Below are 16548 nucleotides of genomic sequence, written 5' to 3' on the forward strand. Positions count from 1 at the left end.
CTTTAGAGAGAATATGTATGATTATTTATGAATAAGAAAATGTACATTTATAATATGTGTGTAAGAAAAATAAAAATATTTTAAAAAAGAAAAAAAGAAAACCCCATGGACAGTACCAAAAGGAAAAAAGATATGACGCCGGAAGATGAGCCCCTCAGGTCGGAAAGTGTCCATTATGTTACTGGGAAAGAGCAGAGGCTACTACTAGTAGCGCCAGAAATAGTAAAGCAACTGGGCCAAAGCTGAAAGGACACTCAGCTGTAGATGCATCTGGTGGTGAAAGAAAAGTCCGATGCTGTAAAGATTTATTTTCCATAAAAATCTGGAATGTAAGATCCATGCATCAAGGCAAGCTGGATGTGGTCAAACAAGAGATGACAAGACTGAACATTGACATCTTAGGAATCAGCGAATTAAAATGGACAGGAATGGGTGAATTTTAGAATAGAATAGAATAGAATAGAATAGAATTTTTTATTGGCCAAGTGTGATTGGACACACAAGGAATTTGTCTTGGTGCATATGCTCTCAGTATACATAAAAGAAAAGATACGTTCATCAAGAATTATAAGGTACAACACTTAATGATAGTCATAGGGTACAAATAAGCAATTAGGAAATAATAATGTAAATAGTTAGGATACAAGCAACAAAGTTACAATCATACAGTCATAAGGGGAAGGAGATGGGTGATGGGAACGATGAGAAGATTAATAGTAGTGCAGATTTAGTAAATAGTTTGACAGTGTTGAGGGAATTATTTGTTTAGCGGAGTGATGGCGTTTGGGAAGAAACTGTTCTTGTGTCTAGTTGTTCTGGTGTGCAATGCTCTGTAGTGTTGTTTTGAGTGTAGGAGTTGAAATAGTTTGTGTCCAGGATGTGAGGGGTCTGTAAATATTTTCACAGCCCTCTTTTTGAGTTGTGCAGTATACAGGTCCTCAATGGAAGGCAGGTTGGTAGCAATTATTTTTTCTGCAGTTCTAATTATCCTCTGAAGTCTGTTTCTTTCTTTTTTTTTATTAAAAAGTTTTACAAAGTTTTTGCAAATTCTGCCTCCACCCGTCCCTCAACCTCCTCTGTAGAACTGGATCAGCAGCTCCTTGGGCAGTTTGAGCTTTCTGAGTTGGCGCAGTTTTTTTTTCTGGTAGATGGTGTGTTCTACAAAAAACCCAATGGCTCCCTAGGACACACCATCTACCAGAAAAAAACACACACCAACTGCTACTTAACACACACAATCACATCACCACCCTGCACAGATCAGCTCCGTAGCCAAGACTCTTCACTCCAGGACCAAACGCCTAGCCGACAAAGACCACCTGAAAACTGAATTATACTGTCAGCCTCCACTCCAATCTTTGTATACTTTTGAATGATTATATCAGTAGATAGAATGTGAAATGTTTATTTCTGTATTATAAAACTATTAAGGGAATAAGATGTATCATACCACCGTACGGGGTAAGGGAAAGGAGCCTATTAAGAGTGTCGGCTGACATAACAGTGTGGGAGGGGGAATTAATGGCTGATTGTTGCCAGCGCGGGGTTTTTCCAACAGACACTGCATTCCTAAGATGACTGACAACTAGAGACCTGTGGAAGAAGATTACCACGAGGGGCCGAGAAGGAGCTGGCATTGGACCAGACCAGCCTGACCTCCTGAAGGAGGAGGGACAGTTGGGGGGATATGATATGTTAGCCATATTTTGTCTCAGATCCAACTTAGCTAAGCTGCTATCAAGACTGTAAATAGTAAAAGTACTTTTCTTCATTCCAAATGAAGTCAAGGTGATTTCTTTCCTAATTATAGTCGGAGGTAGCCTGACATTAAGTTGGATCTCTCATCATGTCTACCAACCAGGATTGCAATCGCAATACCGGGGGGGGGGGAGAAAACCCAAATGTGATGGAAAGCCAGCTGCCGGCTGAGCTGGGGGAGGCGTCCGGAGGAATTTTTGCTGACACTTTTAACCCTGAGCTGGAAGATTGCAGAGCTCGGTGGATTGAGCAATTAAAGCTGGAAGAGGAAAGGTGGAAACCAAGTACCGAAGAGCCTCAGTCTGGAGTAACAAAAAGGGGGAAAGAAAAGACGGTGAGACTTTCGGATTGGCAGGAAGAGAGAGAGATAAGAGACAAATGCCAGTTGGAGGAAGCATTTCGTCTTTTCCGTGAGGTGAAAGTAAGACAAGCAGCTCGCCAAAGGTATGAATCCCCTATTCGGTCCTCCAGGTGGGAGGGAGAAGAGGAGGAAGATAAGACAAAGGGGCCAGCTAGAGGTGATTCCCAGGGCGGTGAGATTTCTGAAGAGCCAGAGCCGGGAACCCTCTCCCCAGAGGAAGCTGAATTGGATGGGGGTCGCACGCCGCCTGCTGATCAAGCAAGGCTGCGCAGGGGAAGGAAAAAGCCAAAAATTCCCCCCATATCAGAGAAATTTGATGGAAATGCGAAGGAGTTGGGACTGTTCCTGGCGAAAGTGAATGACCACATGATAGACTGGGGGGGAGATTATTGGTCACAGGCAGCACAAGTGAGAGCTGTGACCCACTATTTGACCGGAAGAGCAGCTGCATGGTATGTGTCATTATATACCAACCACTCCCCCTTACTGCAAAACTACGAGCATTTTATGACTGCACTGAGGAGGAGGTTTGAGGACCCCCTGGCAGAGCAAAAGGCCAAAGGTCGAATGAAAACCATCAGGCAAGGGAGGAGACCGGTGGCTGATTATAACCAAGAGTTCAGTGATTTAGTTCCCTTGATGAGAGGGTGGTCGGAGGTGACCCTTGTGGACATTTTCAAAGATGGTCTGAATGGAGATCTCTACGAACTGTGTCGAGCACGAGCCTCTCCAACTACGCTGTATGGCTGGTACACCCTGGCAGCAGAGATGGAAATCGAACTAGTGAAGGACCGTGGCAGAAGACAGCGCACTGGAGGGCCATCCCTTGGCCGTTCTCCAGGAGGCACCTATAGGGACGTCCCTAGGTTGGAGGGAGAAGACCACGTTCGTCTGCGTGCTACAGATGTGGAAAAGAAGGCCACCGAGCAGCCGACTGTAGGGTTAAGTTGATACCAAGCGCGACCTCTGGTGGTGAAAAGGAACCAGTGAAACCAGCGGCTAAGGCGCGTAAACCGGCAAAAGTGGGGGAGGGCGTTGCCAAGAAGGGCACGCCCATCAAGGAGGATGGCGAAGCGTCGACCGATACTGACGACAGCAAAACCACATCAGAGTCCGATGAAGACCTTCTGGTGAGTTGGGCACGGGGCCCCTTGGACATTCCAGTCAATCTACATGTACCCTCTTCGGGTAATAAGGGGGAACTGCTAGCACTACTAGATTCTGGATGCACTAGATGTATGGTCAGTCCCGAACTAGTAGAAAAAATGGAACTAAGATTGAGAACCCTAAGTAGGCCCATAGCGTTTGCCCAGTTGGATGGCTCTGTGGCAGGGGGAGGACCCGCCCACTTCGTAACCGAACCCATAGAAATGATAATAGGAGACCACCGCGAAATTCTGAACTTCATAGTAGCCCCAGGAATGGACCAACCCCTATTGCTAGGCCTGTCATGGTTGCGGAAATGGAACCCCCATATTAACTGTAAAACGGGAGTCCTACGTTTCCGTTCCAAAACATTAAAAGGGAATAAGGGGGAACCCAAGAAGGGATCTGCCGTGGCCATGCACCAGGATACGTTGGGGGCAATGATCGAACGGATAGACGGGGAGGAGAGGATACCCAAGGAATACTGGGACTTGCGAGAAGTCTTTAGTGAGAAAGCTTCAGATGTACTTCCTCCCCATAGGCCTATTGACTGTGCCATAGACATCCTTCCGGGGGTAAAGCTTCCAAAACCAAAAGCTTATCCCATGACCCAAAAGGAATTGGGGGAGCTACGTAAATTCATAGACAAAAACCTAGAGCGGGGTTTTATCCAACCGGCTAGACCACGCGTGGCTGCGCCAGTGATGTTCCGGGAAAAGAAAGATGGCTCCTTTCGTCTTATAGTTGACTATAGAAACTTAAACGCAGTGTGCGCCGAAAACATATACCCCATGCCACTCATGAAAGATATGTTAGCACATTTAGCTAAGGGAAAGTTCTTCACCAAATTGGACCTGCGAGAAGCCTACTACAGAGTTCGTATAAAGGAGGGGGATGAATGGAAAACCGCTTTCAACTGTCCACTAGGATGTTTCCAGTTTCGAGTACTACCCTTTGGACTGCAGGGGGCGCCCGCAGTTTTTATGCAACTAATAAATGAAATACTCCATCAGCATTTATTCAAAGGAATTCTTGTCTACCTTGACGACATACTTATCTATACCGAAACAATGGAAGAACATATTAAACTAGTAAGAGCTGTTCTCAAAAAGTTATTATCTGCAGAACTATATTGCAAGCTATCCAAATGTGATTTCCATCAAACCAAAATAGACTACTTAGGGTATCGCATTTCAGCTGATGGGTTAGAAATGGATCCAGGAAAAGTGAAAGCTGTCTTGGAATGGGCCCCCCCACGCACACGCAAGCAACTCCAAAGTTTTTTAGGATTCGCAAATTTCTATCGTCAATTCATCCCCTCCTTTGCTCAAATTGCTTTACCAATCACCAACCTCTTGAAAACTAAAGGAGACACGAAACCCAAACCATCATTACCTCTCGAATGGACAATGGAATGTCAGGCAGCATTTGAAAAATTGAAACGACTCTTTGCCGCCGAACCTATTTTAAAACACCCTGACATGGATATTCCTTTTGTAATACAAGCTGATGCAAGTGATGTAGCAGTCGGAGCCGTTTTGCTACAAAACAATGCTGATGGTAAACTACAACCCTGTGCTTTCACTTCTCGAAAATTGACTGAAACTGAAAGACGATGGGCTATTTGGGAAAAGGAAGCATTTGCAGTTCATTGGGCTCTACGGACATGGAGACAATTCTTAGAGGGTTCAAATCATCCTTTTGAAGTTTGGACTGATCACAAAAATCTAGAAGCCCTAAAGACTCCTAGAAAACTTTCACCTAAACAAGCCCGCTGGGCTCAATATTTTAACCACTTTAATTTCACTTTACATTACATTCCTGGGGGGAAAAACTTCTTAGCGGATGCTCTCTCACGTTTGCCCCAATACAATTGCACTCGCTCCGAGGTGGTTCGACCAATACTTCCCGTGCAACAGTTGGCAGCCCCAGCAATAACTAGAAGCCACTCCAAAGCTGAACCCTCACTCCCAGATGAACTGACCAAGTCGTTTAAAGAAGCTTTAAACACCAATGACTGGTACTTAGCGCATTCCCATGAATGCACACTCCGTGATGGACTAGCTTGGATTGGAACAAAACTGTATGTTCCTCTATCACTCAGAGAAACCATCCTACAACGATGCCATGATGCCAAAATGGCAGGACATTTTGAATTTGTGAAAACTTTGCATCTTCTTAAAAGACAATTTTGGTGGCCAAGTCTTAAAAAAGACATTCAAGCATATGTAGCAAGTTGCCCTATTTGCGCATCATCCAAAAGGCCTCCGGGAAAACCTCCTGGACTACTTCAAACGGTAGCCAGGCCAGGAACCCCATGGAAAGAAATATCCATGGATTTCATAGTAGAATTACCTGAAAGTTCAGGCAATACTGTTATATGGGTTGTGACTGACCTTTTCTCCAAACAAGTCCATTTTATTCCATGTTCAAAAATACCCTCCTCAAAGACTCTAGCAAAGTTGTTTGTACAACACATTTATAGACTCCACGAAGTTCCTGATCGCATCATTTCAGATCGAGGAGTTCAATTCACTTCTCAATTTTGGAAAGAATTTTTACGACTCATTGGCTCCGCCCAAGGATTAAGCTCCTCCCATCATCCCCAAACTAATGGAAGCTGTGAACGTTCGAACTCTGTACTTGAACAATATCTACGATGTTATGTTAACTACCAACAAGACAATTGGGTGGACCTCTTACCTTTTGCTGAAGTTGCCTACAACAACTCAATTCATAGTAGCACGGGATTTACTCCCTTTAAGATAGCTTCAGGTCAAGATTTTGTTCCTATCTCGGAACTCCCAAACGAAGAAACTACTGTTTCCTCTTTGTCTGAATGGATAGATCAAATACAAAGCACATGGAAAATGACTCGCAAGGCGATCGACGACGCTCACCGTGCACATAAAAAACAAGCAGATAAAAAAAGGTCCCCTGAGAACAAATATCAAGTGGGCGATAAGGTTTATCTTTCCACCAAATATCTTCAAACCACTCAGAAATCTAAGAAACTTGGACCCAAATATGTAGGACCTTTCCCCATAGTAAAAATCATCAACCCCGTGACAGTACAACTAGATTTACCAAAAACACTTAGGAGAATTCACCCCGTTTTCCATGTGAGCTTGCTGAAACCTGAACACACATCTACTTTCCGTCCTAACCATACACCCCCTCCTATACCGATTCTCATAGAGGGCGAACAACACTTTGAAATAAAAGAAATTTTAGATTCAAGAAAACATAGAAATAAAATTCAATATCTTATTGCTTGGAAACACTTCCCGTTATCCCAAGCTGAATGGGTGAACAAAGAAGATGTTCGTGCTTCCGAAAAGATAGCACAATTCTATAAAAAATATCCTGACAAACCCTAACTTCTCTTTTTTCTTTCTAGGACTGACGTCCTTGTTGCAGGAGGGCCGAATGTCAGCCTCCACTCCAATCTTCGTATACTTTTGAATGATTATATCAGTAGATAGAATGTGAAATGTTTATTTCTGTATTATAAAACTATTAAGGGAATGAGATGTATCATACCACCGTACGGGGTAAGGGAAAGGAGCCTATTAAGAGTGTCGGCTGACATAACAGTGTGGGAGGGGGGATTAATGGCTGATTGTTGCCAGCGCGGGTTTTTCCAACAGACACTGCATTCCTAAGATGACTGACAACTAGAGACCTGTGGAAGAAGATTACCACGAGGGGCCGAGAAGGAGCTGGCATTGGACCAGACCAGCCTGACCTCCTGAAGGAGGAGGGACAGTTGGGGGGATATGATATGTTAGCCATATTTTGTCTCAGATCCAACTTAGCTAAGCTGCTATCAAGACTGTAAATAGTAAAAGTACTTTTCTTCATTCCAAATGAAGTCAAGGTGATTTCTTTCCTAATTATAGTCGGAGGTAGCCTGACATATACACTCTCACAAACGTATTAATCTCCAACGGATACCAAAGAAACACAATTACCAGCCTAATCCAAAGGGAGACACCGCCCAACAACCAAGACACAGAACAAGACAACGGCATCGCCCTCCTCCCATACATCAAAGGCACCACAGATAAAATCAGCAAAATTCTCCACAAACACAACATCAAGACAGCCTTCTGCACAGACCAAAAAATAGCCAACATCTTAAGAAACCCCAAAGACAAGATCCAGCTAGAAAACTAATGAGTCTATGAAATACCATGCAAAATCTGCCCAGCCACGTACATTAGACAAACTAATAGGAGAATAAATGCACGTATCACAGAACACAAAAACGCAGTCAGAAAAGAAGAAAAAACCTCCTCCCTTTTCCAGCACCTTAAAACCACAGGACATGAAATTGATTTTGAAGGAACCAAATTAATCTCCAAAACTGAGCACTATAACAAGAGAATAATTATGGAAGCCATTGAAATAGAGAAACACTCCCACAATATGAACAAACGGGATGACACCTCCAGCCTACCAGATATCTGGAAACCAGCCTTGGTCAACAAATGAGTCCCAGCCACGAAAATTGACCCCGGACCCCAGACAACACACAACCCCACCACCAATCATCCTCACCAGATTCAAACCCAAACCCATTCCACAGATGAAACAATCACCATCCAGAAGCCAGACCATGCTGACACCACTGGCTGCTGCGCCCCCCTCTGATCCCCACACACACCAGGAACACATGACAGGATCTCGGACTCAGAGCCAAACCAGGGCCCGGGATGCTGTATCACAACCATCTGCTCAAGACATCACATCACAGAAGTTCAGAGGCCGCAACACCAAAGCTCAGGAACAAAAGACCAGGACCACACCCACACAGGATGCTACGAAACAGCTGACCAATCTGCAAACACCCATTCCATCTACCAATCAGGATGCAACTACACAGCCAACCAACCTGCTCACAGCAACACTCCCCACCTCCCCACCAGTATTTATAGAGAGACGGCAGCTCTGACCACTCTTTGCTCGAGAAGCACGAAGCCAAAGACACCAGCCTGAAGATGATGAGTGAGACCTCGTCGAAACATCACCAAGATACTCTCAACCTTACACGGGAGAAGACCCGAAAATGCCAAGACCTACATACCTATACCCACGAAAACCTACGAAAACACACACACACACACACACACATGTATGTATGTATATGTATGTATGTGTGTATATATATGTGTGTGTGTGTGTGTGTATATATATATAATAGAACAAAGCATGCATATTTTTTTTATTTCAAGACTCATATATTTTCTAGATTGTGTTGAAATGCAGATGGGGGAGTGGAAGAGTGTGGCTAAAGCTAATTTGGAAAGTCTGGAATGAAAAGATAATGTATCATGACTGTTTAGCCACCCTTTATATGCACCAAACTTGCTGACTATAAAATGCAATAAATAGACAAGGTGTTTCTTATGTGGCGCTAGTGGCAAAAGATTTTGCCCTTATGTTATAGAAGCATATATGTCTTAATGATTATAAATATTGATAGTTTAAATTAATTTTTTATTTAACATGACTTCGCAACTAACAACAACAACTTAGGGCAGAGGCAATGCCACAACAGGGAATGAGGCAGGGGTGAAATCTAAAAATTTTCCCTACCAGTTCTGTGGGCGTGGCTTAATTGGTGGGCATGGCTTGGTGGTCAGATGGCTTGGTGGGCGTGGCCAATAACAATAAATAATAAAAATAATAAACAAAGTATAAAAAAACAATGAGATACCAAAAACCAACTTTCACACTTTACACACACACAACACAATACAACTGACTCACACACAATGTAAAAGCAGCTGCACTTCACACTTCACATAGCCACAAAAAGCTCAAAAACCAATTTTCACACTTTACACATACAACACAACACAACTGACTCACACACAATGTAAAAGCAGCTGCACTTCACACTTCACACAGCCACAAAAAGCTCAAAAACCAACTTTCACACTTTACACACACACAACTAACACACACACACACACACACACACACACACATAATATGCCACATACAGCTTTCTGAGATTTTGTGTGCTTGTGTACTTAGAGTGAAACACTACAGAAACACACCAAATCTCAGAAAGCTGCACAAATATTTTATTTTATTATTTTATTTTATTTTATTTTATTTTATTTTATTATTTATTTTATTTTATTTTATTATTTTATTTTATTTTATTTATTTTATTTTATTTTATTTTATTTTATTATATTTTATTTATTTTATTTTATTTTATTTATTATTTTATTTTATTATTTATTTTATTTTATTTTATTTTATTATTTTATTATTTTATTTTATTTTATTTTATTTTATTTATTTTATTTATTTTATTTTATTTTATTTTATTTTATATTTTATTTTATTTTATTTTATTTTATTTTATTTTATTTATTTTATTTTATTTTATTTTATTGTGGACTTCAAATCCCAGAGTTCCTCAGCCAGCAAAGCCAGCCAGTTGATCATCGAGGAAATAGATTAGCTGAGTGATTGATTCTGTCTGGCTGAAACTGAAAATGCTTTCGGGCTGGAAAGAGAGCCATGCGTTCATCAGTAATCAGGTAAGTGCCTTAGAATCTCTACTCTTACTTGTAGAAAACATGTTTTCTACAATTAAGAGTACAAGCAAGGTTCTGCTGTTTTTTACTTTTAAAGGCCTGTTTCGGCTAAAGCAAAACCAGCTTTTAAAAGTAAAAAAAAAAAACCTCTGCTGATGGTGCGGCTCAGCAGAGGCAGGAGGGCGGGGTCAGGGATTTTTGCTACCGGTCGTCCGAACCAGCAGCCGCCATTGCTACCGGATCGCGCGATCCTGTCCGATCCGGGAGCATTTCACCCCTGGAATGAGGTAAACCATCTTTAAAAGCATATTAATTACAAACCGAAAGGCATTTAAATCTTTCACACAAGGTACTTCATGTCTGAAAATCCTGTTTAGAAAAAAAAAAGGTAATGCATCAGTTTATTTTTATTTATTTATTTATTTATTAAATTTTTATACCGCCCTTCTCCCGAAGGACTCAGGGCGGTGTACAGCCAACAATAAAACAAAATATATACAATTAAAACAACATTTAAAACATAGCAGATTATAAAGGCTGATAAATTAAAAATTTAGATTTTAAAATTTTAAAATATTAATAAACCCCAAATTTAAAATTCAACACTATTATGCCAGTCCCGCTTGAATACATAGGTGTGTTTTAAGCTCACGACGGAAGGTCCGAAGATCAGGCACTTGACGTAGGCCAGGGGGAAGTTCATTCCAGAGCGTCGCTGCTCCCACAGAGAAGGCCCTACTCCTGGGGGCCGCCAGCCGACACTGTTTGGCAGACGGCACCCTGAGGAGACCCTCTCTGTGAGAGCGTACAGGTCGGTGGGAGGCATAGGGTAACAGCAGGCGGTCCCGTAAGTACCCGGGTCCTAAGCCATGGAGCGCTTTAAAGGTGGTAATCAAAATCTTGAAGCGCACCCGAAAAACCACAGGAAGCCAGTGCAGACTACGGAGTAGTGATGTTACGTGGGAGCCACGAGCGGCTCCCGTTACCACTCGCGCAGCCGCATTCTGGACTAACTGTAGCCTCCGGGTGCACCTCAAGGGCAGCCCCATGTAGAGAGCGTTGCAGTAATCCAACCTAGACGTAACCAGAGCATGAGTGACCGTGCATAAGGCATCCCGGTCAAGGAAGGGACGCAGCTGGCGAACCAAGCGAACTTGGTAAAAGGCCCTCCTGAAGACGGCCGCCAGATGTTCATCAAAGGACAGCCGTCCATCCAGGAGGACGCCCAAGTTGCGAACCACCTCCTTTGGGGCCACTAACTCGCCCCCAACAGTCAGCTGCGGATGCAGCTGACTGTACCGGGGTGCCGGCATCCACAGCCACTCCGTCTTGGAGGGATTGAGCTTGAGTCTGTTTCTCCCCATCCAGACCCGTACAGCCTCCAAACACCGGGACAGCACTTCGACCGCTTCGTTGGGGTGGTCCGGGGTGGAAAAGTACAGCTGAGTATCGTCAGCATACAGATGATAACTCACCCCGAAACCACTGATGACCTCGCCCAGCGGCTTCATATAGATGTTGAACAGGGTAGGCGAGAGAATCGACCCCTGGGGCACCCCACAAGTGAGGCGCCTTGAGGACGACCTCTGCCCCCCTGTCAACACCGACTGCGACCGGTCAGAGAGATAGGAGGAGAACCACCGATAAACGGTGCCCCCCACTCCCAATCCCTCCAACCGGCGCAGCAGGATACCATGGTCGATGGTATCAAAAGCCGCTGAGAGATCCAATAGGACCAAGGCAGAGGAACAACCCCTGTCCCTGTCCCTCCAGAGGTCATCCACCAACGCGACCAAAGCCGTCTCCGTGCTATAACCGGGTCGGAAGCCGGACTGGAACGGGTCTAGATAGTTTAGGTTACTTGCTCATTTCATGGCAACAAGGATGGCATAACAAATAAAATCCATGACATCTGCTATAAAGGAAAGCTACTAAAAGTCAGGAGGAAAATTTTTAAGTACTCCAAATGCTCAGTTGATTGCTTCTCATGACAGAGGAATCATTTTCTTATATACAATTTTCCTAATTCACAACCACTTTCATTTCATCATTCCACCAAGCATCTTTTTTATACTTTCCTTTAATGTGCTTTGGGCTAAACAAATAAATTTGCTTGCTCTACTTTGTTTAATATAAATATACTTTACATTAATATATAAATATACTTGTGGGCTTTTTATAAAACAAGTCGTTTCACTTTTTTCTTAGGAACTTCCATTTAATCTTTCCTTAATTTCATTTTCATTTTTTTCTGTTGAAGGATTCTTCTTTCTTTTCTCTTTTTGCAATGATTCTATATATTATTCTACTTTTATTTCATATCCATTTTCTGCCCAGATCCAGTCTTCATGCTACCAAATAAAAGTATGTTCTGTATTCAGAACTTGTCATCACTCTTGCAGCCTTTATTAAACCCTTTGATCTTTCATCGTAAACAGTTAAATCAGCCATGAAGTTAGATTAATTCCTTTACATATGGATGCATCAATAAGCTGAAATCATGATCAAAGCAAACAACAATTTATTGCTTTCATATATGTAGTTATCAGTTCTGCTCTATAAAAACAAGACAGCCATTCAATTCTATTTCATTTGTCTTCCATCTCTTTCAGAAAAAATATTCTACCTCTTGTGTCTGTCTAATTTTTATTTCATTTTTATCTCATGTCATTAATTCATTAGGTTTACCAAGTGTTCCTTTTGCAATCTAAATTGCAATCTTTCATATGATATTAGCAGATGGGCCAATAAATATTGATTTCCTATGCCTATAAAGGCTTCTGCTAACTGAATCTAATGCTTAAAAAACTCAGGTAGGTTATTAGTTTCAGTTATCTCATGCTACATGAAGCATTCCCTGCTATGACTCCATTTTAACACATTGTGGCCAGAATTTACAAGTGTTAAGCCCAGTTTTATCCCTAGGATGCTTCTGTTATTCTGTATAAATAAGAATAATCAATCCAAAGACAACTTTGTGAGCTAAGATACCATGATTTCCTCCTCTGACTTCTGTTGCTCTTATTTTTTAATAAGCAATTTCATTCTTTTGAATTTAAAGGCTTACTGGAATTCATATATGTAGCTGGCTTTATAATATTGGACCGAACTCATTTTTAAAAATAATAAATGCAATACTCATATTCTGGTTCCATGCTAGGACTTTTATTTATTTATTTATTTATTTGTTTGTTTGTTTGTTTGTTTGTTTGTTTGTTTGTTTGTTAGTTACAGCAATATATATAAGCATAAGCATGAAATAACTATACGATATATAAGCATATATATAAGCATAATTATGTAATAACTATATTAATTGGATATAATGAAAGGGAACATTAGGACAGGAACGGTAAGCATGCTTGTGCTCTTATGCACGCCCCTTACAGACCTCTTAGGAATGGGGTGAGGTCAATAGTAGATAGTTTTTGGTTAAAGTTTTGGGGATTTTGGGAGGAGACCACAGAGTCTGGTAGTGTATTCCAAGTATTAACAACTCTGTTACTGAAGTCATATTTTCTGCAGTCAAGATTGGAGCGGTTCACATTAAGCTTAAATCTATTGTGTGCTCGTGTATTGTTGCGATTGAAGCTGAAGTAGTCTTTAACAGGAAGTACATTGTAATAGTTGATTCTATGAGTTAAACTCAAGTCATGTCAAGTAGGACTTCCGCTTGGCGCCACCTTTCTCCCTGGGTGCTAATTTATGGCACTCCGCACTGGATATTGTAAAAGCCGGTGTAAATAGCCTCGAACAGCTGTTCCCGACTTAATTTTCCCTCTCTGGTTGAGAGAGCAGGGGAAAGAGCAAGGGGGGAGAGAGGTAGATTCCCCTAGGGGCTTTGTTTTTATTATTCAAAGTCCCGAACGGTCGAATCCCTTTGAATTCCTTCTACACTCCATTATCCAGCGTGTCTCCTGCAACAGCAGGAAAAGAGGAAGGTGTCCAAGTTCTGCTAACAATTGATTTCTTTTTGTGGATTTCTATAAGCAGGCGGAAGAAGCATGAGTGAACAATTATTGGTTTGCAAGTATTGTTGATTTCCTGACTTCCTCCTTTTTTAAAGAGAGAAAAATTATTTTTTTTCCTTCTCTTAAAATGGCGTTTTAGACTAACTGCAAATAGATCAGCCTTGCTGCGAAATCGAAACTGAATGGAGACTTCATCATATTGTGTTGGATTCTGGATTGTTGGATTATATTACGTTGTTTAAGTATTTCATAAGCGGATTTTCAGTAAGAACTTTGCCATGAAGGTTTTTTCAGAAGAATGGATTCGTGACTTTATACAGGATTACACAGAAAGAATGTATTTAATTATTCAAAAGTACGAACTCAAACAGGACTTAAATGCAATGGATGAGATACAAATAAAAATGGATAAATATGAAGATATGATCCTGAATAAACAAGTTGATGTAAAGAAGTTTCCTTTAAATAGTTTGGATGAAATGTCAGAATTTGTGCTACAGGAGGCTGTCTCCCGAACTGAAAAAATTTATAGGCTTAATGCTTTTCAAGAATTCTTTCTTTGGATTGATGGAATATATGGTAGTAATTTGTGGATTTTTGAACATAAGGATCTATTAGGTAATATTGTGACTGACTTTTCAAAAGGAGAAATGAAGGAAAGACAGAGATTAATGCATCAAAAAAAATGGCAAGAGACAAAAGTACTATCCTTTGAATTATTAACAGACAAAAATATTACTGTCCCTAAAAGACAAGTGAGGAAGATCTGGAAGAAATGGGTTGATTATATGTTTTATATCTATTATAAAAGACTAGGTATTTGGATTTATACTGGATTTTGACGAGGATGGACTAAATTTGAATAGCTACTGTAATTCATGGTATTGAAATTTTATAATGAGTTGTATTGTATTTTGAATAGAATAATTTTGAAAGAGTTTATGTAAGAAAGACCTGGGGGAAAAATTATATGGTTATAGAAGCTATAAGGGAGATATTCTTTGAATTGGATTGGATTTTTATGTTTTAGTTGGTTTTAAATACTTTAGGATTAATTTGTTTTATTGATTTACATATTTTGTTATTCTTAATTGTTAATTTTTTTATTTTTTATTTTTTTTTTCTTGAAGGATTTTGGTTGTGTTAGGAGGAAGTCAGAGCTAGAGAGGGAAAATTGGTATAATAGTTTTGGGGGAAAATCTTCTTAACATATGTTTGCTTTATTTTATCTATACCTTGTGCTTCATCCGGGAAGTCAGGGGGGAGGGGGGAGGGATTAGTGAAGGGAGGGGGGTTGGGGGGGAAAGGGGGGAAATTTTTTTTTTTTTTTGTAAAACGTTTTGAATTTTAAAAAAAAGTTATGTCAAGTAGGACAAGTGTACCAATTATATTAAAATGCAGAGTCCTCTTTTTCTTGTATTTTGTAGGAGCAAACATTTTATATAAGAAAGTGTGTAAGTTATCGGACATATGTAAAGACTCAGGTTAGTGATTCTTAATTTTTTTACTTGATATCACATATGTTTATTGTGTTGTTTGGATTCAGTTCTGTTTTAGATTTAAAGGTGCTTCCCTGCACAGAGAATGTAGAAAAGAGGATATGAGACCATGTGAGCTGGTTCTTATAATAATAGACAATAGTTTGTCATATAACTAAACCAGGCCAAATATTACAGAGACATGTTTATTCTCTAACTTTCTTTCTATGTGAATGACAGAATATCAGTGTATAATCACACAAGGAAGCTAAAGAATAAAAGAGAAAATATATGCTTTCTTATTTTAAAAAAATATATGCTTTAATTTCTAAACCAAATTATTCCTAATGCACACTTTTTTTCCCTCCCTTCTTTTCCAGTTTTCTACATGGGCAGGATGAAATTTCAAATTCGTGAAAACAATTCAGATACTTCATATAATCTAACAGTGGTGAGAGTCCTTATTATTGTTGTTATTTTGTGATCAAACGTACATTTTCTATTAGGGTTATTAACCATTGTCACAATCCTAATGTTGCATAATTAAAAGAGTCACAGTTGACACTAACTGTCTAGGAATAAAGTAAATGATAAATGGTAGAAAAAGTAAATTTACCTCTGCTTGGTCCCCTGGAATGGAATAATTGCTTTGTATTATAATTCACTCATTCTGTAATTAAAATTTTGTTAGGTTTCAGTCACCGTACATTCTTCGCTATGAATAGTAATTAATAATCTATGCCCTATCAGGCCATATTATGCTGCCATGCCCATTATATTCTCTGGAGGCAGACAATCAGGGCTGGGATTCAGCCAATTTGGACCAGTTTGGGCGAACCAGATGTTAATTTTAATCTGGTTCGCTGAACCGGTTGTTCCAAGGACTGGCTGACCTTGACCACCCCTCCCATGAGTCTCCACACGGCCCATTTTGGATGCACGCAGAGGCTCTGGGAGAGTGAAAAATGGGCCAACTCGAAGTCCGGAAATGGGCCATCGAGTTGGAAATGGGCCAACTCGAAGTCTGGAAATGGCCTTACCCACCCAGCAACTGGACAGCGAACCGGTTGCTGAAATTTTTCAATCCCACCCCTGCTTATAAAAAGTATAAGGTATTCATGAGTTCTTTATTTTTTTTAGAAATATCCTGGCAATAACACTAATTTGTACCAGTTAAAAGTTTATTCAACCCAACTACCAGAAATAAAGTGAGTACTTTTAAAAATATAGATCTTTCTTCCTTGCCACTGTTGCATGCAAGTCATATTTAAAAT

At 40.6% G+C, this 16548-nt stretch overlaps 1 protein-coding gene across 1 annotated transcript in view; it reads left to right on the forward strand.

The window, feature by feature from the left end:
- The window catches only part of ADGRG2 (adhesion G protein-coupled receptor G2), a 331018-nt gene that overhangs the window by 217087 nt on the left and 97383 nt on the right, over window positions 1-16548 (forward strand). The window contains exons 10-12 of the mRNA XM_058186859.1: window positions 15224-15280; window positions 15655-15725; window positions 16415-16482. Coding sequence (XP_058042842.1) covers window positions 15224-15280; window positions 15655-15725; window positions 16415-16482 — 196 coding nt within the window. The remainder of the gene's footprint in view (window positions 1-15223; window positions 15281-15654; window positions 15726-16414; window positions 16483-16548) is intronic.

Source organism: Ahaetulla prasina, chromosome 5, assembly GCF_028640845.1.
Source record: "Ahaetulla prasina isolate Xishuangbanna chromosome 5, ASM2864084v1, whole genome shotgun sequence".
NCBI lineage: Eukaryota > Metazoa > Chordata > Lepidosauria > Squamata > Colubridae > Ahaetulla > Ahaetulla prasina.